We start from the raw sequence: 25,338 nt of genomic DNA on the forward strand, positions 1-25,338 counted from the left end.
CTACACTGGCTTGAGGGGAGAAGCAATGTAGTCAGCATGTAGCTGCTTCTCTTGCCCTTCTGATGAGTCTCTCTTGGTCTCTGAGGTACAGGGAGGTGCTTTGGCCTCACCCCCATGTTCCAGGATTTTTTCAGTGGTGTCATATTTTTTAAGAGCTGCTAGCTGCTAGTTGTTCTCATGAGGGGGAACAAAGTGAAGAACAACCTGTGTTGCAATCTTGGTGAAATCACTCCCTGCCCTGTAAATTAACTCTCTTGATTGGTCTTTGATGTTCTCAAACCAATTAAAAACAAATACACACACACACACACACACACACCCCTTCAATGTTTTTTACTTTTCTCAGGATGGATTCTAATGATCTAGTCTGTCATTACTGGAAGTGGATTTCTATCACTGTCTTTGTCTTTTGCACATGCTATCCTGACTAGAATACAAAATACTTCTCTGTGGAAAAAGATCCTATGGATCTAGAACCTAACAGGCTGTCTGTCATATAAAAAATTAGTTGCCAGATTGAAAGAATAACAATGTGTAAGTCTTGGCAAGTAATGAGACTATTTGGTCTGATGATGGAAGAATAAAATTAAATATAACAGAGATTTACAAAGCTTGATAATGGTCATGGCATTCCTAGGTTTAACAAAAGAAGTCAAGATAAGAAAGAAAGAGGACTAGAAATGGTGGGGAGTTCACTTTCAGATACGCTGAATCTGATGTATAGGTAAGGTACTTAAGTAAAGTGGTAAGAATGTATACTTTATTCAATATATCAGTTGTGGGGGCGCCTGGGTGGCTCAGTGCATTGGGCTTCTGTCTTTGGCTCAGGTCATAATCTCAGGGTCCTGAGATCGAGCCCTGCTTCGGGCTCTCTGCTTGGCGGGGAGCCTGCTCCCCACCCCCTCGGCCGCCTGCCTCTCTGACTACTTGTGATCTCTCTGTCAAATAAATAAATAAAATCTTAAAAAAAAAAAAGATATCAGTTGTGAGGGAAACTCGTAAGAGAAAGAGGAAATATTATTAAGAGACAGACACTGAGTATAAAAATATTAGAGAACGTAATCTATAGAAACAAAGGCTTCACAGGCAACATAATGACAATAAAATCGTATCTTTCAATAATCACTCTCAATGTGAAAGGCCTAAATGCTCCCATAAAATGGCAGAGGGTTGCAGACTGGATAAAGACAGGACCCATTTATATGCCGTCTACAAGAGACTCATTTTGAAGCTAAAGATACATCCAGACTTAAAGTGAAGGGATGGAGAACCATCTTTCATGCCAACAGACCTCAAAAGAAACCTGGGGTAGCAATTCTTACATCAGACATTAGATTTTAAACTAAAGACTATAGTTAGAGATATAGAAGAATACTATACCATTCTTAAAGGGTCTATCCAACAAGAAGATCTAACAATTGTAAATATCTATGCCCCCAACATGGGAGCAGCCAACTACATAAGCCAACTGTTAACCAAAATAAAGAGACATACTGATAATAATATGTTAATTGTAGGAGACCTCAACACATGACTCTCAGCAACAGACAGATCATCTAAGCAGAAAATCAACAAAGAAACAAAAGCTTTGAATGACACACTTGACCAGATGGACTTCACAGATGTATACAGAATATCCCACCCAAAGTTCCTTGTGTGCAGAATATTCAAGCACACATGGAACTTTCTCTAGAACAGACCACATACTGGGTCACATATCAGGTCTCAAGGTATAACAAAAGACAGATTATTCCCTGTATATTCTCAGACCACAATGCTTTGAAACTGGAACTCAATCACAAGAAAAAGTTTGGAAGAAATTCAAACACTTGGAAGCTAAAGACCATTCTGCTCAAGAATGTTTGGGTTAACCAGGAAATCAAGAATAACTTAATGGAAACCAATGAGAACAAAGACACATCAGTCCAAACCTATGGGATACAGCAAAGGTGGTCCTAAGGGGGAAATACATAGCCACCCAAGCCTCACTCAAAAAAAACAGAAAAATCCCGAATAAGCAAACTATCATTACATCTTAAAGATTTGGAGAATCAACAACAAATTAAGCCTAACCCATACCCAAGAAGGGAAATAATTAAGATTAGAGCAGAGATCAATGAATTAGAAACTGGAAAACAGTAGAACACATCAAGAAGACTAGAAGCTGGTTCTTTGAAAGAATTAATAAGATCAATAAACCACTGGCCAGGCTTATCCAAAAGAAAACAGAAAGGACCCAAATTAATAAAATTATGAATAAAAGGGGGAGAGATCATGACTAACACCAAGAAAAGAAAAACAATTATTAGAAATTATTATCAACTGCTATATGCCAATAAATTAAGCAACCTGGAAGAAATGGATGCAGTCCCAGAAACCTATAAACTACCAAGACTGACACAGGAAGAAATGAACAACCTGAATAGACCAATAACCAGTAACAAGATTGAAGCAGTGATCAAAAATCTACCAAAAGACAAGAATCTAGGACTTGATGGATTCCCTGGGGAATTCTACCAAACATTTGTAGAAGAAATAATATCTATTCTCCTGAAACTGTTTAAAAAAATAGAAACAGAAAGAAAATTTCCAGACTCATTCTGTGAGGCCAGCATTACCTTGATCTCCAAACCAGAGAAAGACCCCATCAGAAAGGAGAATTTTAGACGAATATCCTTGATGAATATGGATGCCAAAATTATCAACAAAATCCTAGATGATAGGATCCAACAGTACATTAAAAGGATTACCCACCAGACTAGGTGGGATTTATCCCTGGGATGCAAAAGTGGTTTAACATTTGCAAATCAATCAATGTGATAAAACACATAAATAAAAGAAGAGAGGAGAACGACATGGTCCTCTCAATTGATACAGAGAAAACATCTGACAAAATACAGCATCCTTTCCTGATTAAAACTATTCAGAGTACAGAGATAGAGGAAACATTCCTCAACTTCATAAAAGTTTTATGAAAAACCCACAGCAAATATTGTTCTCAATGGGGAAAAGCTGAGAGCTTTTTCTCTTAAGATCAGAAACATGACAAGGGTGCCCACTCTCGCCACTATTATTCAACATAGTACTAGAGGTCCTAGCAACAGCAATCAGACAACAAAAAGAAATAAAAGGTATTCAGATTGGCAAAGAAGAAGTCAAACTCTGTCTCTTCACAGATAACATGATACTTTATGTGGAAAACCCCAAAGACTTCACCCCTAAATTACTAGAACTCATACAGCAATTCAGTAATGTGGCAGGATACAATCAAGTAAGAAATCAGTTGATTTCTTAGAAGTTAAAAATGTAACTGTACAAAGAGCAATTAGAGAATCGATTCCATTTATAACAGCACAAAAAATGTAAGATACCTTGAAATAAACCAAAGAAACTATATGAACTATACTATAGGAACTACAGAATGCTCATTAAAGAGACTGAAGAAGACACAAAAAGATGGAAAAACATTCCATGCTCATGGATCAGAAGAATAAACATTGTTAAAATGTCAATGCTGCTCAGAGCAATCTACACTTTCAATGCCAACACGATCAAAATACCAATAGCATTTTTCAAAGTGCTAGAACAATCTTAACATTTGTATGGAAACAGAAAAGACCCCGAATCACCAAGGAAATGTGGAAAAGGAAAAACAAAGCTGGGGGCATCATGTTGTCTGATTTTAAGCTATATTACAAAGCTGTGACCACCAAGACAGCATGGTAGTGGCACAAAAACAGACACATAAACCAATGGAACAGAATAGAGAGCTGAGATATGGACCCCCAACTCCATGGTCAAATTATCTTTGACAAAACAGGAAAAAATATCTAATGGAAAAAAGACAGACTTTTCAATAAATGGTGCTGGGAAAATTGGATAGCAATGTATAGAAGAATGAAACTTGACCATTCTCTTACACCATACACAAAGATAAACTCAAAATGGATGAAAGACCTCAGTGTGAGACAGGAATCTATCAAAATCCTAGAGTAGAACATAGGCAGTAACCTCTTCGACATCAGCCACAACGGCTTCTTTCAAGATACATCTCCAAAGGAAAGGGAAACAAAAGCGAAAATCAACTTTAAAAACCTTCTGCACAGCAAAGGAAACAGTCCACAAAACAAAGAGGCAACCCACAGAATGAGAGACAGTATTTGCAAATGACACTACAGATAAAGGGCTGATATCCAGGATCTATAAAGAACTTCTCAAACTCAACACCCAAAACCAAATAACCAAGTTAAAAAAATGGACGGAAGACATGAACAGACATTTCTCCAAATAAGACATACAAATGGCTAACAGACATACAAATGAAAAAATGTTCATCATTATCAGTCATTAGGGAAATTCAAATCAAAACCACATTGAGATACCACCTTACACTAGTTAGAACAGCAAAAATTGAAAAGGCAAGAAACAACAAGTGTTGGAGGCTGTGGAGAAAGGGAAACTCTATTAGGCTGTTAGTGGGAATACAAGCTGGTATAGGCACTTTGGAAAACAGTGTGGCCTTTCCTCAAAAAATTAAAAATAGTGCTACCCTATGACCCAGCAATTGCACTGCTGGGTATTTACCTCAAAGATACAGATGCAGTGAAAAGAAGGGCCATATGTACCCCAATGTTTATAACAGCAATGGCCACAACAGCCAAACTTTGGAAAGAGCCAAGATGCCTTTCAATACATGAATGGATAAAGAAGATGTGGTCCATATATACAATGGAATATTACTCAGCCATCAGAAAGGATGAATACCCAACTTTTGCATCAACATGGATGGGACTGGAGAAGATTATGCTAAGTGAAATAAGTGGAGCAGAGAAAGTCAATTATCATTCAGTTTCACTTATTTGTGGAACATAACAAATAGCATGGTGGGCATTAGGAGAAGGAAGGGAGAAATGAAGGGGGGAAATCCGAAGGGGAAATGAATGATGAGAGGCTATGGACTCCAAGAAACAAACTGAGGGTTTTGGAGAGGAGAGGGGTCGGGGGATAGGTTAGCCTGGTGATAGGTATAAGGAGGGCATGTATTGCATGGGGCACTAGGTGTTATACACAAACAACGAATCATGGAACACTACATCAAAAACTAATGATGGACTGTAATGATAGACTAACATAACATAATAAATATATATATATTAGACAATGTCTAGCTGTACATAGGAGACAAGTAAGAGGAAGAATCTTTCATTAAATAGAAGACTGTGCACAGCAGGAAAAAGAAACTCAGAATGCAACTTAATGGAAGAGAAGAGGACAAGCGTTTGGAAAAAAACCAATTATCAAATGGTCAAATGTGACTGAAAGGTCAGTCAGGCTCTGGAATGAAAGAAGTCTTATAATACATATTATCTATCTTCTGAGTAGTCAAAGAAGGCAGGAACATGGAGGGCTGGAGGGTATTCAATTTTCAAGTGAGAAGAAAGATTCACAAAAGAATGGAGACAATTTTAAGTTGTCATTAGGACAATAAAAAAATTATAAAGAGATTTGAGGTCTCAAAAGAGGCAGACAGTCAATATTTGAGTGGACATAAATTTGCAAAATTATGTGACTTTTTTCAAGCAGGCTGGTATCTTGTGGTGAACTCCAGAGAAAGAACTACTTCGCAGGAAAGCATAAGAAATTCACTTGTAGACAATTCTGAAGATTGGTAAACATGGGAAAGGACATGGAGTCTGTAATCAGTTCTGGGAGTTATCTACATAGAAATGATAGTTTAAACTAATGTATGTATGTATTTATATGTCACAATTTCTATCAGTAAAAAAAGGTTATTTTCTCTCTTACAGAGAAATAATAACTAATCTAAAAGTAGTTTCTATCTCTGTTAATAGGTACGAATTTGTTTTCGAGAACCTTAAAATTGTCCTATTTTATTTTATTTTATTTTACTTTTTAAAGATTTTATTTATTTGACAGAGAGAGACACAGCGAGAGAGGGAACACAAGCAAGAGGAGCAGCAGAGGGAGAGGGAGAAGAAGGCTTCCCACCGAGCAGGGAGCCCGATGTGGGGCTCAATCCCAGGACCCTGGGATCATGACCTGAGCCAAAGGCACATGCTTAACGACTGAGCCACCCAGGTGCCCCAAAATTGTCCTATTTTAACTTGAAGAGTAATCCTATTGCAACCAAATGGTTATCAGAATCCTAAAATTGTAATTAGCAAGAGCATATTGTTGAAATTTGCCAGAATTGCAAATGTAAGCTTGAGTATAACAGTTACTGAACCAATGTATTATGGAAAAATTCTCCCATCCCTGACTCTTTGTCTATACAATGAATTACTTACATATAACATTTCAGTGCTTCTAAAATTCTAAATTACAATAGACACAGACTACTTTATCATGACACCAACTTTTCAGAACAAAAAGGAATCATTAGAGTCCCCACTTTAATAATGATTAACCTAAGATACAGTTGCTGCATACTTCTTTATTACTACTGACATTATGCTTAGATTCAAAGCTTCTTCTACCAGTAATAGAGACCCTGAATAAATTCACCTGGGCTAAAAGTCACTTCACTTACAAGACAACACAGTTACTCTTATTAAAATTTTCATACCATTTGGTGATGCCATAGCATTCTTTAATAATATCCTGAAGGACGGCTCGAAAGAAGAGAGATTCAGTAGGCAGCTGAAAAAAATGTAAATACATATGAGCACGAGAAACAAAAAACATAAATCGAATCAATACTAGAGAATCAGGACCATAAGTGAATGTTAGAAACCTGACTTTGTTGCAAAACAGAGGATACTTTAAAAATTTTTCTAAGTTACATTAAAACCCTGAGACTAATACTCACTGAGGAAGTGATTCTGCAGGAAAATAGAAGAAACTATAAGAGAAATGGCAGTGAATGAGGAAGAAAAAGCAAAATTAAAGAAAAATGAGCTAATGGCTCAAATGGAGTGCCGTTCAATTTGAAATGTGGAAATACGATGGAATACTATGCAACCATCAAAAGAAATGAAATCTTCCAATTTGCAACAACATGGGTGGAACTAGAGGGTATTATGCTCAGTGAAATCAGTCAGAGAAAGAAAATTATCATATGATCTCTCTGATATGAGGAATTTGAGAGGCAGGGCAGAGGGTTTTGGGGGGTAGGGAAGGAAAAAAGGAAACAAGATGGGATCGGGAGGGAGACAAACCATAAGACGCTCTTAATCTCACAAAACAAACTGAGGGTTGCTGGGGGTGAAGGGGATAGGGATAGGGTGGTGGAATTATGGACATTGCGGAGGGTATATGCTATGGTGAGTGCTGTGAAATGTATAAGCCTTTACAGACCTGTACCCTTGGGGCAAATAATATATTATATATTAATAAAAAATTAAAAAAAATAAAATGTGGAAATAAACTTTCAGGATCACCAAATCATTACTGGAGCCTGTAAGAGAGCAGTCAGGGAGCATAAGTGCACAAGAGAAGAGAACATGGATTTGTCCTAATGGCGGTAGAACAGAGATAGTATCACTTAGAATTCACACCTGAAAGAGAAGGTACTATTCTAACTAAGGACATGTCTAAAAATATGTCTGAGGTCTGAAAGGTCATAGCACTGGCTACTCTAGAGTTTGAAAGGGCATACTTTTTGTTCTTTGGAAAGGTTAGGATCAGGTGTCCGTGAAGGTTTTCCAAAGGGAAGAGAGTATGGCGGAAGAGAAAGGTTCCAGTGAATGATGGTATTTCTGAAGAAGCAGAGGTTAAAAAAAAAAGGTATTATACATAACATAAAACACTTCACTGAAAAAATGGAAGTGGTAATCAAACTAAAAAACTACAAAAGTTACCCAAACTCCAACCACATCCCCACAGACCTCCTAATATTGACAGTATAAGTAAATCCAATATAAAATATCAAATACTGTATGGTGACTAACATAACATAGTAAAATTTAAAAAAAAAAAAAAGAAATATCAAGATCAGCAAGAACTCTGGTTCCATGCCAAGTTACTAATGAAAAAAAGAAAGAAAGAAAGAAAGAAAAGGTAAGAAAACAGAAAAGAAAAGAAAAATGAGCCAGAATAGAGGGAGGTCAACAATATTGAATGGTTCTGATAAGACTAATAAGGTCAAAACTCCATACTGTGAAAAAAAAAAAAAAAAAAACAACTCCATACTGTGCAGTGACTCCTAAAGTTTTTTTTTTTTTTTTTTAAAGATTTTATTTATTTATTTGACAGACAGAGATCGCAAGTAGGCAGAGAGGCAGGCAGAGAGAGAGGAGGAAGCAGGCTCTCTGCTGAGCAGAGAGCCCGATGTGGGGCTCGATCCTAGGACCTGAGATCATGACCTGAGCCGAAGGCAGAGGCTTTAATTCACTAAGCCACCCAGTTGCCCCCACTCGTAAAGTTTTAAAGACAGAGGTCAGTATATATTTTCTGAGTTATCCTTTTTAAGTTCTAGTCTCCTTCAGTGCACAAAACTGTTATTTTTATCTGCTTGCATTCCAATGGAGTTAAGCACAAAATAAAATCTTGCCTGTGTGCTCAGGCAGAAACCCTACTGCCTCTCCACTCACCTTACCTCAAGTTCCTACACTGTGGGCCCCTAGTGCTGAAACTACAAAAAAACACAAGTTGGGAGTTGAGAGTTAACCTTATTATTTCTCCGCTCGTCACCTAATGGCACTGCCTTCTTAAGTCACTGGGCAATGTCTGACTTGCAGGATCTTGATAGGACACTTGGAAAGAACACATGGTATATCCTTTATGGATGGTGGGAATAGTGGGGAGAGGGTGATTCTAGTCATAAATGGGGTTAGAAATACCACAGTCTCCAATTCAGCTCTTAAAATAACACCCTGACAGCAGATATACACACATACTTGAGTGCCCACTATAAAATTTATATCCTTCAAAAGATACACTTCTTATATAAAATTTCTTTCTAAATACCACTCATTGACTTAAGACAAACTAATTTCTAAAGCTTTTTTTCTGGAAGACTGCTCCAAAACATTTCATTCTAAATTTCCCATCTCTGGATATACTTTTCATTTGGCATTTTTTCATCTTAAGTAATTCTTTTTTGTAGTACCAAAAATCTGTCTGTTCCTCACTTTCCCCAAATCCCTTCAGTTTTCTCACAAAAATGCTGAAATCTCCTTCATACATTAACACCTATTATTCTATTGATATTTAAGGCATTCTGGTAAATACAACATTACATGAAGTAAAATATTAGCATCAGTATTATAAATGGCTTACAAAGTTCTTAATTTTTATATGGTTAGCTATCTAATAAATAGGAAGTTTAATTTTATGTAAATATTATATGCAAGTCTAAAAATAGTCAAGCTGGTATTTGAACTGAAGAAGCCTAGCTCAGATGTCCCTGTACCAAGCCATGATGCTCTTTTGCCTCTTGGACACTTGAGCAGGGATGAGGTATCATTAGTTTTATTATGCACTTCATTTGGGGAAAAAAACCTCTTAAAAATATGGTGTGCCTTGGTGGCTCAGTCTTTAAGGGGTGACTCTTGACTTCGGCTCAGGTCATGATCTCAGGGTCCTGGGATTGAGCCCCTTGTCCAGCTCCATGCTCATTGGGGAACCTGCTTAAGGATTCTTTCTCCCCCCTCCCCTTCCGTCCACTCTTTCTTTCTCTCTAAAAACAAAAACCAAAACAAAAACCAAAAAACAAAAAACCTCTTAAAAATAAAGCTTTCCAGGGCACCTGGGTGGCTCAGTGCTTTAAGCCTCTGCCTTCCGCTCAGGTCATGATCTCAGGGTCCTGGGATGGAGCCCAGCATTGGGCTCTCTGCTCAGCAGGGAGCCTGCTTCCCCCTCTCTCTGCCTGCCTCTTTGCCTACTTGTGACCTTTCTCTCTCTGTCATATAAATAAATAAAATCTTTAAAAAATATTAAAGCTTTTCATTCCCTACATAAAATTTGAGAAAAAATGACATAAACAGCATCAAGATAATTCAGATATAAATGTATATTTATACTGTCATTTAAAACTGGTTGAAGATGACCAAATAAAAAACCAAAAAAAACCACAAAAACCCCAAAACTCCAAAACCCCAAGAAATGCATTTAAATAAGAGATCACACAGAAATGCATACAGAAATACAAACAGGATAGACTAAATCATCATTCCCAAGTTATCCTGAGTAAATAAGAGCTTTACAGCTATTTCTAAGAAAAAGGGAAGAGAGTTATGAAGTATCTTCAAATGTGCATTCCTAGAATAACTAGGACTATCCACCCTGGTAAAGATGGAGTGGGGTAAGCGGGAATGGAATCAACATCTCCCCCGCACTGTGTGTCTGACTATTTCAAGAATAAACTGGATGTGGCTCAGAGTTTGCTTTCTTTCCTTCACAAGTGATAAATCAACTTAACACTTTAATGCATCTTAAATGGGAGGGAGCAAAAAGAGCACATCCTTAAAGTATATTATCTTAGGCATGCATTTTACAGGTCTAGTGGAAAGGGCACTAAGCCAGAAGTCAGTGACTCTGCAATTAATGAAGGGAGCTAGAATGCACTATTAAACTTCTGCTGTATATCATGTTCTCATGCAAGTTTGGGATAATACTCAACTTATAAGATTGACTGTAAACATGAGTAAGCACTTGGGAAACTGAAAAACATCACAAAAATGCACAGGAACATTATTATGATAAAGGCTCTTTCCTCTTCTATATTCCTAAGGAACCACCAGGTTGATAGGCAATATACCAGGAGTTTGAGACTAAAGCCCACACACTTAAATATGCTCTAATGCCTTTAAAAATAAGTTTTTATCAACTTTTAGATATATATTGAGTACATTTTTTTAAAGTTCTTAGCATTGTGCCTAGTAAGTACTCAGTAAATGGTATTTGTTGCTGTTGTCATTTTCAAATTATTATTATTTTAAAAAATTCAAATTTACATTAATGATCTTTTTTAAAAAAGTAAAATACTGATTTCTAAAATTTAGGTCTAACAAGAAAACTCTTGTGAAAAGTTTAAAAAGAACTCTTAAAAATTTTTTAGAAATTCTTAGTACATTTCATGAATTATAATGTAGAGGATAAGGCAATTACATGGATATTCTGGGGAGACTTTTAACTTCCTTTTGTATGTACAAGCCCACTTGGCTATTTCAACTAGTGATTAATCAAGGAAAAAAAGTTAAACAACAACAAAATGTGTGTTTTGGACTATAGGTAAATAATGAACTGAATGCTATTCCATATATACCTCTTGAACTAAGTCTATAAAAGCCTAATAGTTAGCAACAGCAGTCTTTAGAAATATTTATAGACTGTTTAGTATATTATGAAGAAATGAGACATTAGTACAAGAATATAATGTAGAAGGTTTCTTAAAAGTTCAATTTACTTTTTCTGAAAGTTCACTTCTCTTTTCAAGTAAACTTATAGAAAATGTATACATTTGAATATGAAGAGGTGAAAGAAGAGGTGATATTTATTAAAAGTCATCAGGCTTTAAGTTCATCAGCAGGTCATGTACACAGTCTTTAAGAAAACTATCATCTCCATCTGTTGTATTAGAGTAAGCATTCTTACTTACCCCTTGGCCAACTGCAACTCGTTCCAATGCCTTTGGAGAAAAAAATAAGACAGAGACTGCTCATATTTTTAGTCTTACCTTATAAGACTTATAAACATATTATATAAGGGCTTATAAAAGTGACACTTAAAAAGATTAATTAAGTGACAACATGTAAGTTTATACATTTAAAAATGTTAATGTCATTAACATTGTTAACTGGTTTACTTGTATAATTTAGGGTTGATTTATAATAGGTGTGTGTCATGTACACAAGCACAAACACACCTCAACTATATACACTCCTTGAATTTTAGAAAAAATAAGAAAACAGAAAAGAAATGAAATAACTTTTAGTTTAGTTAAAACAATCAAATAAATCCAAAACTACTATTTTTTAATCCAAAGCTATTATTATGTATGTATGTGTGTGTGTGTATATATATATGTTTACATATTATTTTAAACTTATTTGCACCTAATTATTTTATAGACATGTTTCGTATTTTATTATATATGGTTATATTGAACAGAATGTAGTTGAAAACTTAGTTCAGCGAAGTATGTATAGTTGGGATCTGCCTGGTCTGTAAATTCAAATCAAGTTTGCATATGTTCAAGTGCCCAGTAAAACAAATAATACATATTTTTACAATTTTATATAGAGATAGTTTTATATTTATATTTAAGATCCAGAACATTTTTAGAAAATGTTTCAATATTTCCAATAAATACTCATAATGCAACACATATGAAAGAGATATATGAAAGACTTGCCATAATTTAAATACGGAATAGAGGCTTCTAAAACTTTCATTTTTTAAGAGACACACATTTCCACACTTACATAGTTTTATAACTGAATTAGATTAAGATATGTTAATATTTAACTTTCTTTTAAAAATTCTAATCAAAATATTTCAAACACAAAGTAGTAAAATAAAGTAGATCTGCATATATTTCCTATTCAATTTTAAAATACTCATTTTTGCTTCAGATTGCTATTCCTCATAAGTAATACTTATAAGATAGAGCTGAATCATATACTTCTAAAACTAATTTACAGATTATCCTATGTATGCACAATTTTTGCAGCTGTACAAGCTCACTGACAAGGTAAAGTACTCGCCACAAGTTGTATAGCTAGTTAGCAGTGAGCAGGAGGCAAAAACTTGTTCTTTAAACCCTGATTAACTTCTCCTGCCCTCGCACCATGAAGATTTAGTGAGAAAATGAGTTCCCTGTATAAAAAGTTGCTTCACAGAAAGTGTTCAAAGAAAAAAAAGGCAATTTTTCCATTGATTTGAAGGATACCTTCACTGAACATCTAGAGCCACAGATTTATGAATACAGGCGAAAGACACTATATAATTTTCTTATTAAATTAAACAGCAAGAGGCCCAGAATAAATTTATTATTGAAGAAAACACTGATTTTCATTTACGGTACTGTTTGTGCTCATTTCAGATAGATTTTTGTGTTACAGCTTTTGCTAAAAGACTGAATTGAACAAAGAAACAAGAATTTTTAGTAAGTTGCTTGGTGTTGGTAAGAATATCTGCTTTTAGATAAGTATAACTAGTTAAAAGTAGTCAATAACAAGACTACTTTTAGTATGTGTTGCTGATGAGGGATTTTAGAAATATAAACCATAAATTATGATGACATAATAAAAGATAACCAGGTAGGTGATAAGAAGTTTCTTGCAAACATTAATATTTTTCTTGGCCAATAAATAAAGATAATGAAGAAAATAAACCAAGTGTTCATATCATACTAATCTACAATATTTTGCAGTTTTATCAGGGTTAAAGTATGCTGACAGGATTATGCTAATCTAATTAAAATTTTATCTCTGGTTAGCAGCCTTAACAATTTATCTCAAAGTGTCACCAGAAAGGTCTCTTTCTCTCTTTTTTAACCCCCGAGGTTTTGATTACTTGTGGAAAAGGTCAGGTATGGTACAAAAGGCAATAAAAAAAATGCACCAAAAAACCTGTTTTTTGGGACTCCAAAAAAGAGGCCACGGTAGCTAGGGACTGGGACGGAGCCAAGGAGAGGGGCACTCCATAGGAAGCTGACATTAGTCAGGAAAGCTTATTAAGTGCAGTGTGGTCTATACATTCTATATTCTGAAATTCATTTTTCAAAATGTTTCATTTTGTTTTTTTGAATGTTTATTTTCATAGCAACCATTTTTGTTTTGTGAATGCAGTATATTCTTTTATCTAAGAGATATTAATAGTTATTTTACATTACTTTATTTTATTTAATCTCCATTTCCTCCAAGTTTCTTTCCTTCCGCTTACCTGATCTCTGTTCTTTCATGTTAGATTTTCTTTAGACACCTAGTGATTCTTGGTTCTCTGCTGATAATTAAAATGGGGGTATCCTAAACCTGATTAGAGGTATTATGCTTTTGAGTGAGGACTGTTAATTGTGGGCTTCATCATAAAGGTGACATACGTCCTGCTTTATTGTAAAATCCCTGATGCCAATATCATTAGGTCTTTTCTCTTAGGCTAGTGAGATTCCCTAGGAAAGCCTATTTCATTTTATTTTTTTTCTTAGTTTTTTTTTTTTTTTTTTTTTTTTAAGATTTTATTCACTCACTTGTCAGTGAGAGAGAGCACAAGCAGGGGGAGAAGCAGGCTCCCCACTGAGCAAGGAGCCTGATGTGGGACTGGATCTTAGGACCCTGGGATCGCGACCTGAACCAAAGGCAGATGCTTAACTGACTGAGCCACCCATGTGTCCCAGGAGAGGCTATTTTAATTTCTTGCCTGAAGGGTATAATTCTGGTTGCCAGCATTCTTAGAACCAAAGTAATTCCAAGAATGACCTGTCACAAATACATGATCCGGAACAAATACCACTAACAAACACAATGAAAGAACAATACAATTTCTAAGAAAAGCAATTTAATAAGACTTACAAAAATTATTATTTGAGCATAAATAGATTTCTAAAATAATTCTAGGATCCATGACCTAGAACACTAGTGTACTATTTATTATATTGCTGTGTAACTGGAATAAAAATAATGGCCACAGAAATTAATTTATCTTGGGATTGGACACTACATTATTAACTAGCCATATTTTAAATTTCTCATGATAAAAAATAACTTACACTTTTTAACTTGCTTTTATCCTTTGTAAACTAATATAGGCCCATGAACAGAGAATACCACATGCTAAAGTGTTCTAGGTCTAAGGGCATTAGCCAAATTAGGCACTTTAAAAGTTTTATTTAAATAGATAGTTGTTTCATATTCCAGATAGCTTATTAATATTTTTCCCATTCTATAAAAAATTAAGGGACCAAATGATCTACTACAAACACACACAAACATAGCACAGAACTGCGAATAAAGCACTGAACTAATTCTGTATTTAATACTTGGTAGCTGGTATATTATCTATGATAATTAAAGTAATTATATATAAAAATTATAAGTAAAACCATATAATGATAAACTGTTACCAGTTGTAAAGTAGTAGATAATGTTGGAAGAGCAAGTCATTTTTTTCTTAAAATTTGCAATGCACAAAAGTATTAATAATGATGCTCTGCAAAACTTGGCATTTAATTCATGATATTAGCCAACAATAATAAATTCCTCAACATCTGGATAAAGCTCTTAGTCCAGAAAAAAACATAATCATACCAAACATGCTGACATTCTGGCATTACGACCACAGCACCATCTCTCTTCCTTTAAATACTGGCACATTGGAAATCCCCACTTTTCTTGGGTACTTTCTGCAGATGGGGGAAAAATATGGATTATTTAAATAAGATTCTTCCTCTTTCAGTTAAAGTAAACAATCTATTGAGAAAGAAAAGCAGTCATTGAGAGTCAAACAGTAGTTAAACAAGGAGGTAGTAATGTTTAACAGTTCATTCCAATCTGTTAATTGAAAGCATATTAATGTTATGAAAGTGGTATTTTCAACAACAGCTGTTTTGTGTTTAAGCTTTAGGTCTGATACTAACCAAATTGCCAAAATTATTTTTCTAAGATTTAGCAAAAGCAATTTAAAATGGAAGTACTCTTCATGTTCAGTGTAACTACAGGAAATAAGTAATGAGATACTGGATATTTACTGCTGAACTGACTTTCTAAAAAAGTGATTTATTAAATGACATGCGGTAATTTATTATAGAACAATATTAATTCATCCCTAATAATGATGAAACCTCAATTTTTTTTCAGCCACTATATTCATGTTCCAGGAAAAGAGCAGCTGCATAAGCTCTTTTTTCTTCATTATATTAACAGGCTGTAATATTTTCAATTGTGATGCAGTTTGGCTCAGTTGCATATATGGTTTAACTAACAACAACAAAAATCAACATTCACTGCTTAATCACACATATCTTTTGCCTAACTCACAGAGTTGCAAATGCAATCTGCTGATGTTCAAACCCTTAATGCAGCATTACTAATTACACAGGGATTTTGAAAAGGAAAACAAATTTCTTTTTTAAATTCAAGCCTAAAAAATAAGAGCTTAAATTTATCAAGATTGTGAGAACTTAGGTTAAAAAGTAAAAATAGAACTAAAACTTTGAAAACATAAAAACACTTCAAAAGAAAATACTGATTAAAAAGTAAATAAAAATTAAACAAAAAGAAAATAATGTTGAAGTAGAATTCATGAAGTAAATTTCGCTGCTATGAAGGATGACTCTTTATTAAAATAGTGAAAGTTTAAATTTCATGCAGATCATATGCCTGTGAAAGTGGTTTCTTTCATTCATATATTAAGATTTATAACAGACCTTACTGATAATCAGTTGGAAGATACAGACCTTTCCCTGGGAATATAAATAATAATAATGCTAATGTTTATGCAGCACTTAATATTGTGAGGTAATACTGTAAATACTTCAAATGTATTAACTACAGCAACTCTATGAAGTAGGTACACTATTATTCTCATGGCTTAGCTAGGGAAACTAAGCATAGGCTGGTTAAGTAAATGGTCTAAGTTGCAAAATCAAGCACATGGTGGGATAGGGTTTAAACAGAGGCAATCGGAGGGACTCCAGAAGCCATGCTCTTAACCACCAAGCTATATAAACAATTTCAACTACACATGCACAAGACTTCTGGAGCCTTAAAGCCCTTCCAGGTTCTGGGGACCTTGGACTACTTCCTCTATTTCCAAAATGACTTGAAATAGCAGTTTGAGTCTTACTTAAGGCTTTACAATTTGACTGAGACATGATTACTACTAAATAAAAGAAATTACTACAAGGTTTTTTATTCTTCTAACCAATTTCTATTTCTAACCATTTCTAACCAAAATGAGAAATATCTAGATCTTACTATAAAGCATAAGGGGCTAGAGAGATGGGTTTGTGTTATTTTACTCAGAATAGTTAGGAAAGGTGCTAACCAATAAAAAAGCTATATTTCCCCTTTCCCTTTCCCTTGTTTCTTATAGACAGGAATAGAGATCAAAGGTATGATGGAATTAGTCTTGGCAGTACATAGACAGTGGTAAAGCTGTAAGTGTATTGCAGAGGTATGATAGGTGGGAATTATTCAGAGGAATACTGAGTTCTGGGATTCCCAGATTTCTAGTAATAAAGGGAAGATGAAGGCAGGGATACATGTGACCTCTGGTATCCCTCTTCATTTCAGATGACACAAATATGGAAGCCAACAGCAGAGGTGACTGAGCACATGGGGCTATCATTAGAAAAACGGAGACTAGTAAAAGATGGTTTTTTTATTGCATGTTCACTAACTTGTATTGATGAAGGTATTGAGAGTAAAGAATGGCTATGGTGTTCCTAAGGGCCCATAAAGCTATCTTTTCCACTACAATAAAGGCCTACAGAAGGATACTTATTGCATATAAGGGAGCTTCCTCTCCAACCCTGCATAACTGTGATAGCAGAAGCACAATGTTACTCAATATATATGGCTCCCTGAATCTTTAGCCAAAACACCTAAGATCCTAGGGCTTTTACAGTTTATAGCAATTGCCAGCCTTGGTTCAGGGTTATGTAAAATCCCATCAAAGCCTCTTTCCTTGGGACACCTCGTGGTTGTGGAATCTCCTTGAAGTTTTCTGAATCTACATCACAGTTTCCTCTGTGGTTGAGGTCATGGTGACCTCACAGCTCTGCTCCTTTTTAAAAATTAAGTGCAAACAACTGTTAGAAAGGCAGGACATCCTCAAAGTCAAACAAAGCCTTTCAAGTACAGGTTCAATATTATCTTTGGAATCCATTTCAGCAGCTTCATTGTGACTGCAGTGAAGAAGGAGGCTCACTTCTATGTCCCGAATCAAAGTCACAGAGCTCAAGGTTTCTACTGTTATGTATCAATCCCTTAGTTAACTCTGTTCATACATTTAAATCTAGTCACACTGAGCATTAACCTCTCTTACCAGTTGCTTTTCCCTAGGATCATTTCAGGATATCTTTAAATGATAATTTTGGAATAGATGAAGACTCATTTTTTTCTTTTATCCAATTTCTTTTTTGTTGGCTTTAGAAATCCATTAATCTCATAAAAGGAGAGCTTCTACTAGTTCTTCCTACTAGTTCTTCCTTCCTGTGTTAGTAATATTATCTTAATTAAGCAAGTTTTAACTTAAGAACCATCTTCTATTATTCTTTCCTTTAATCCCTAAGTTCTTATATATACAACCTTTTAATTATACCTGCTTTTCTTTTTCTATCTTCATTAGCTCATGACTGGGTAAATGTAATACCTACTTACTAATTCTCCATTTCTCTTTCCTTTTATCTTGTCCATTCTTTATATATATCCTTTATATTAAGAAGAACATTATCTTTTTAAAATAGACACATATAACCATGTCATTCCAATACTTCTTGTTTCCCTCACCACTAGCACCTATGAGACAAAACCTAATGGGTATTTTTCTTACTGTGGATTTTCAGGAGGTTCTGATACTCCTTTTATAATATTCTCTCCCTCTGGTTCCATGATACCATGCATGCTCTCTTACTTGTGTCTAATGCTCTTCATATCCCCTGATAGTTTGTTATTTTGTGTCTACTTAATGTTCATAAGGATTATTCCTATCTCCCCTTTATGCTTTTTTGAAGACCAATAAAAACTCAAATGATTTCAGTTGGTATATAAATGTATGAAGCAGCTAGATAGAATAAAATAAGTACTAATCAATTTGTATAGTAACTAAATATCTCATTTGGTCAGTCTTACTGCTATTTAAAGCATAATTTGGGCATAATACAACAGTCAAACTTGCCCAAAATGAGTCGGGGGGCACCCACGTGAGAGCCAGTGTGTAACCCCTGCTTTATCTGTATGCTTTCCCTAGGCAATCTTACCTATATCTCAATATACACTGAATATTCCTTTAGTAATTTCCTAAGGCTGCTATAACAAATTACTATATACTTGGTAGCTTAAAGCAACAGAAAGGTATTCTCTTACAGTTCTGGAGGCTAGAAATCTGAAATCAAGGTATGGGCTGGGCCATGCTCTCTTTGAAGTAGATCTAGGGAAGAATCCTTTCCTTGCCCCTTCCTGGCCTCTGATGGTTGTTGGCAATGCTTGGCATTCCTTGGCTTGTAGCTGTACCATTCCCTCTGTGTCTCTCTGCACTCTCACCTCTTTTTATAAGGACATTCACCACTGGATTTAAGGCCCACCCTATTCCAGTATGACCTTATCCTAACTAATCACATCTATAAATACCCTATTTCTAACAAGGTCACATTCTGAAGTTCTGAGTTGATGTGACTTTTGGGAGACACCATTCAAGCTACTCCAATTCCTAAATTATACCTTCAACCTCTTCTCTAAGATCTAATTCTGCATCATGAATACCCTAACTACCATCTCCAAATAGATATTTCATGGGCACCTGATGATCAACATGTCCAAAATCTAAATAACTGAATGACACAAAACCAGATATCCTAAAGTTTCCTATTTTCATGACTGGCAACAACATTTATTCATTTACTTGAGTCAAAAAATTCAGAAATCTTCTCAGACACTTCCTCATATATAGCTTATTTTAGAAATTCCCCTAAATAAAAAAAAAAAAAGAAAAAAAGAAATTCCCCTAAATATTTATTTTTCCCCTAAATATTCCTCAAATCCATTCATATTCTCTATTTCCACCATCCCAAACTACTGTGCTATGAAACTGCTATGAAAGCCTCTTGACTAATTATCAACACACACTCTTGCTCCTTTTTATTTCAGTTTCAATAAGGCAAAGTGATCTTTTAGAATATTTATTTTTACATTTTTTAAAGATTTTATTTATTTATTTGACAGAGAGAGATCACAAGTAGGCAGAGAGGCAAGCAGAGAGAGAGGAAGGGAAGCAGGCCCCCCTGCTGAGCAGAAAGCCCCATGCATGACTCGATCCCAGAACCCTGAGATCATGACCCGAGCCGAAGGCAGCGGCTTAGCCCACTGAGCCACCCAGGCACCCGATCTTTTAGAATATAAACCTCATCAGTTCACTACCCGATTTAACAGGTTCTTCTTCTCCTTTCAGACTGAAAACCAAGAAATAGACTCTTAATACAGAGAACAAACTGATGGTTACCAGAATGGAGGTGGATGGGTTAAATAGGTGATAGGGATTAAGAAGGGCACTTGTTAGGATGAGCACTAGGTGTTGTAAGGAAGTCTTCTAGCACTGTATTGTACACCTGAAACTAATATTAGATTCCAATCATAACTAAATGGAATTTTAAAAATTTATTTATTTATTTATTGGACAGACAGAGATCACAAGTAGGCAGAGAGGCAGGCAGAGAAGGGGGGGAAGCAGGCTCCCCGCTGAGCAGAAAGCCCGATGTGGGGCTCCATCCCAGGACCCTGGGATCATGACCTGAGCTGAAGGCAGAGGCTTTAACCCACTGAGCCACCCAGGTGCCCCTGGAATTTAAATAAAAACTTGAAAAAGAAAGATTAAGACATTGTTCCTTAACGTGATCTGCTTTTGACTACATCTCTGGCATCATTTCACACCTTGTTCTGTTTCACTCTCTTGTAAAATTTTCAATTCTCTAAAATAGCAAAATACGTATCTCAGAGCTTTGGAATTTTCTTTGGTAAGTCTTAGATTTTTACACTATATCCTACGATTCTCCTACACCCACATCTTTGTAAATAGCCTCTTTGTGAATAAACTCATTTCAAATTATTCTAACTGATGTGTACCACCCATCTGCTTACTGTTAACTTCCTGATTCCCATTTCACTTAGAATAAGACTTATGATATCCTATGCAGCTCTACACGATCACTATTCTCCACCCAGAGCTATTGCCTCTCTGAGCTCCTCTCCTACTATTCTTCTTGAACTCTACTCTGGCTTCTTGCTATTCCTCAAATATGCCAGGTTGAGGGCACCTGGTTGGCTAGGTAGGTTTAGCATCTGCCTTTCACTCAGGTCATGATCCTGGGATCCTGGGATGGAGCACCAAATGCAGCTCCCCATTGAGTCCTGCTCCATTCTCAGCAGGAAGCCTGCTTCTCCCTCTCCCTCTCCCTCTGCCTGCCACTCCCCCTGCTTGTGCTCTCTGTCTGTCAAATAAATACAGTCTTTGGAAAAAAATATGCCAACTTGTTCCTCTTGTGTGGAATGAGTCCCGCCCCCCAACCCCCTTAGCTATTCACTTGGTAACTCAATTACCTCTTTCAAGTCTTTGCTGAACTTTCATCTTTTAGCAAGCTTTCTCCTGGCTCATTTAATTTACCTACTTAGGTTATTTATTGTTTATTCTTCTCCTACTGTTCTTTTCCAATGTAGTCTTGATCTGAACTTTTAGAACTATATCTTAACTAGTCTCCCTGTCCCTGATCTAGCTCCATGTCAATCTATGCTCTATAATGCCAAAAACTACTACCTTTCAGAAATGTAGATGAGTGTATGAAATTCCTTTGCATTAAACCAATACACAAGAGATATTTTTATGGAACAAAATGAAATATATTTTGTCTCCCACTGAATAATATTCTGTCACACCACATTAGCATTCATGGCTCTCACAGTCTGGTCCTAATTTGTTTTTCAGTGATATTTTCTGTTTCCAACACTCTCATTCTCAACTCACTCTCAGTTATATACCCACATGGACTTGTTTTATTCAGAACAAGCCACATAGTTTCTGCCTCTGTGCCTCCTTTCTACAAAGTTCTCAAAATGTCCTTCCCTACTAATTCATCTTTCTCAACGAAGACCAAACATCTCCTCTTTTAGAAAGCTTTCCTTCATCCTTTAGTTATGAAAACTTATTCTCTCTTCTAGTCATAGCAGTATTTGGTTTAGACATTCATCATTTATCACTTCTTTCATTCATTTTTTCAAAAATTCACAGTCATAGTTGATTAAGGTCTATGGGCCAGGAATCTATCACTCTCAGATATGCATGAGAGTTCTCTGGAATTGCTTCTGAATTCCTCACTAGATCAAAGCCTCCCAATGGGGATAGACAGTGTCTCACTTATTTTACATCCTCTAGTGCCTCCTACAGAACTTTGTGGAACTGAATAGAAAGAATTAGATGAATCAAGATTATCTGCATGTCCTCATTACATTTTGGAAAAAAAAAATATTCCTTTTAAATTTCTTTAAACCTAAGTGAAATCTGATTGGAATGATTTCATCTGGGAAAAACAAACAGGTATTACTCCTTTAGAGATACAAATTTCTATCTACTAAGTGAATAATCTCAATCTACATTATGCCTTCCTAAATAGAGGACTTGAGACTATCTTATTTGAAACCACAATAACCATTATGAAATATGGGGGGGAAGATAGGAAAAAACACAGGTAAGTCATTTTTGAAAAATTTTGCTTTGATCATGACATACCTTACCCTCCACTCACCTGTTTATTAGTTTCTTTTTCTGTTTATAACGTAACATTATACATTTACTTATTTATTTTTCTATTGCCTGATGTCTTCTTATTAGAATATATGCTTGATAAGGGCAGGGGCTTTGTTTTGTTCAATCTCGTATCCCTAGTACCTAGAACAGCCACAAGACTAGCATGTGACAGGTACCCAATACTTATTTCTTATGAGGAACAAAAAATTTACAAAATCATGACAAGAAACCAAACTAAAACTAGGAAAGATTAACAGGAGTATCTGAAACAACAACAAATAAATAAAGATACAATTTATACTTCAGAGAGGATACACTGACATCCTAAAGACAACAATTCTCTCCCTAATGATCTTTAAATTCAATGTATGCCAGGGTGCCTGGGTGGCTCAGTGGGTTAAAGCCTCTGCCTTCGGCTCGGGTCATAATCCCAGGGTCCTGGAATCGAGCCCCGCATCGGGCTCTTTGCTCAGTGGGGAGCCTGCTTCCTCCCCTCTCTCTCTGCCAGCCTCTCTGCCTACTTGTGATCTCTGTCTGTCAAATAAAATAAATAAAATCTTTAAGAAAAAAATTCAATGTATGCCAATTAAAATCCCAACAGATTGTTTTATGAATATTAATATTTTAATTTAAAATCCATTTAATACATGCATCTAAATCAGCTTTTACTTTGAATTTGGTCAGCAATGTTTATTATGATTCATATATTATAAAGAGAATGGCATAATTTTAATATCATTTTTTCTAAGCAAAAAACATTTTGCGACTTTTCATATAAATTTGCATTATATATAAACTACACATACTTTAATCCTAAATGAAAAATTCAAGTAAATTTACCTATTTAAGTCTTATTAAATGTTTGATGTGATCAGCATTTCAATTCTCCTCTAAGCAAGCTATTTGGATAAATAAAAGATTTCTTCTCCAAACATTATCTAACAAGCATTTTTGGTATAAATTATGTCCTTCCTTGAAAGATTGTCTATGCTTTTAGCATCCATACTACAAATATGAGGAAGGGCTCTAGTAAAATATGAAACAAAACGCCTTATTGTTTGACTTTCCTACCTGATGTTGTTCACCAAGTGTGAACTGAGTCATGCCATCTAGAATTGCCAACCCCAGACCATGATTGTGCTGCTGTCATTAAGCAATGCTTAACTCAAAGCTCTTCCTTTGTGAAACTCATTCGGTAATCCTGAACCTGGTCTCTAAAAAGAGTAAAGTTGTATCTGTATGTCTAATAGTTGGTAGAGCAATGAAAGTAAAATTATCACTCTTTTAAAAATACATAAATAAGTAAAAGCCCTTTGAAAGAGAAAATACATGATGTTAAGAAAATTCTCAATAAATAAGAACTTTGGGGGAATTTCTCTACTAGATTTAAAAAGTTCCAATAAGGGACGCCTGCGTGGCTCAGTTGGTTAAGCGGCTGCCTTCAGCTCAGGTCATGATCCCAGCGTCCCGGGATCAAGTCCCACATTGGGCTCCTTGCTCAGTGGGGAGCCTGCTTCTCCCTCTGCCTCTGTGGCCACTCGGCCTGCCTGTGCTTGCTCTCTCTCTCTCTCTGGTAAATAAATAAATAAAATCTTTAAAAAAAAAAAAAAGTTCCAATAAACTATACTAATTAAGGCAGAATAGTATTATCAGAAGAATCACAAATTAAGGGAATATAAGAGAACTTATAAATACATCATATGTTAGAGCTGTTATTTTATATCAGTGTGGCAAAGCACAGATTATTCAATAAATAGCATTTACAAAAATATAAGATTAGAGCTATCTCTTGAATTATACACACAAAATAAATCCAGATAGATCGTGGAATTGGATAAGACAAAAACTATAAAAGAGGAGAAAATTATAAAAACAAATGTTAATCTATACAGGAGAAGTTAAACAGAGTATGATACATCCATTCCAAGGAATATTTTGTAGTATGTAAAACAAATTTATGAAAAAAGCTCCAAAATACATTGCTAAGTAAAGGGGCAAAGCTATATATTTTATATATCCCACCGAGCCACCCAGGCGCCCCACTTTTTATTTTTTTAAAATCACATCCTCTTGCTGATCTTTCTTACCTTCCCAACCTCCTTTGGAATGTTCTTGGATTCAGTCTCTGTACTTCGTCATCATTTCTATTCCTAATGTAATCTCATTCAGACTTACTCTCTATATGAATTATCTCACAAATTTTTTTAAATGAATGTAGTAATATTTGTACTTATTATCTTGAATATTCAGAACATAGCTGCACATATTTTATTTGAGAAGACAGGAAATTTAAAAATTTTAACTTATTACATTGACTTATATACATGACAATTCCACAGGGTAAATTAAATAGTATTATGTAAGATGACTTTTTTTTTTTTTAAAGATTTTACTTATTTATTTGAGAGAGAGACAGTGAGAGAGAACATGAGCGAGGAGAAGGTCAGAGAGAGAAGCAGACTCCCCGTGGAGCTGGGAGCCCAATGCAGGACTCGATCCCGGGACTCTGGGATCATGACCTGAGCCGAAGGCAGTCGTCCAACCAACTGAGCCACCCAGGCGTCCCTGTAAGATGACTTTCAAATCAGTAAAGAAAACTAAGAAAAGAATACAACTCTTTCATCTAAGCCAAATCGAAAATACCAGTAATAACTTGTTTTTTCATTCAACAAATGTTTATTGAATTCCTTCTCTAAGAAAGTACTGATATTTTGTCCTAGTGTCAAGACAATGGAGAGAAAACAAAATAGAAGAAACTGGAGCATGATTCCTGAGCTCACTGTGGATACACATTACTCAGAGAATCACACAAAATTTCAGTAATGATGCAAGGTCTGCAAGTGAACGGTTTGTGATACTATAAGCTGTGATATTATGATATTATGAGAGGGTTTCAAAAAGGGATTTGACCTCATCAATGAA

The 25,338-nt window shown here is 35.4% G+C and overlaps 1 protein-coding gene across 1 annotated transcript in view; it reads right to left on the bottom strand.

Annotated features, from left to right (window-relative positions):
- METTL25 (methyltransferase like 25) overlaps nucleotides 1-25,338 on the bottom strand; it is a 126,315-nt gene that overhangs the window by 43,378 nt on the left and 57,599 nt on the right. The window contains exons 6-8 of the mRNA XM_059402388.1: nucleotides 15,210-15,304; nucleotides 11,561-11,590; nucleotides 6,587-6,660 (exon numbers count right to left, since the gene is read on the bottom strand). Coding sequence (XP_059258371.1) covers nucleotides 6,587-6,660; nucleotides 11,561-11,590; nucleotides 15,210-15,304 — 199 coding nt within the window. The remainder of the gene's footprint in view (nucleotides 1-6,586; nucleotides 6,661-11,560; nucleotides 11,591-15,209; nucleotides 15,305-25,338) is intronic.

Source organism: Mustela nigripes, chromosome 6, assembly GCF_022355385.1.
Source record: "Mustela nigripes isolate SB6536 chromosome 6, MUSNIG.SB6536, whole genome shotgun sequence".
NCBI lineage: Eukaryota > Metazoa > Chordata > Mammalia > Carnivora > Mustelidae > Mustela > Mustela nigripes.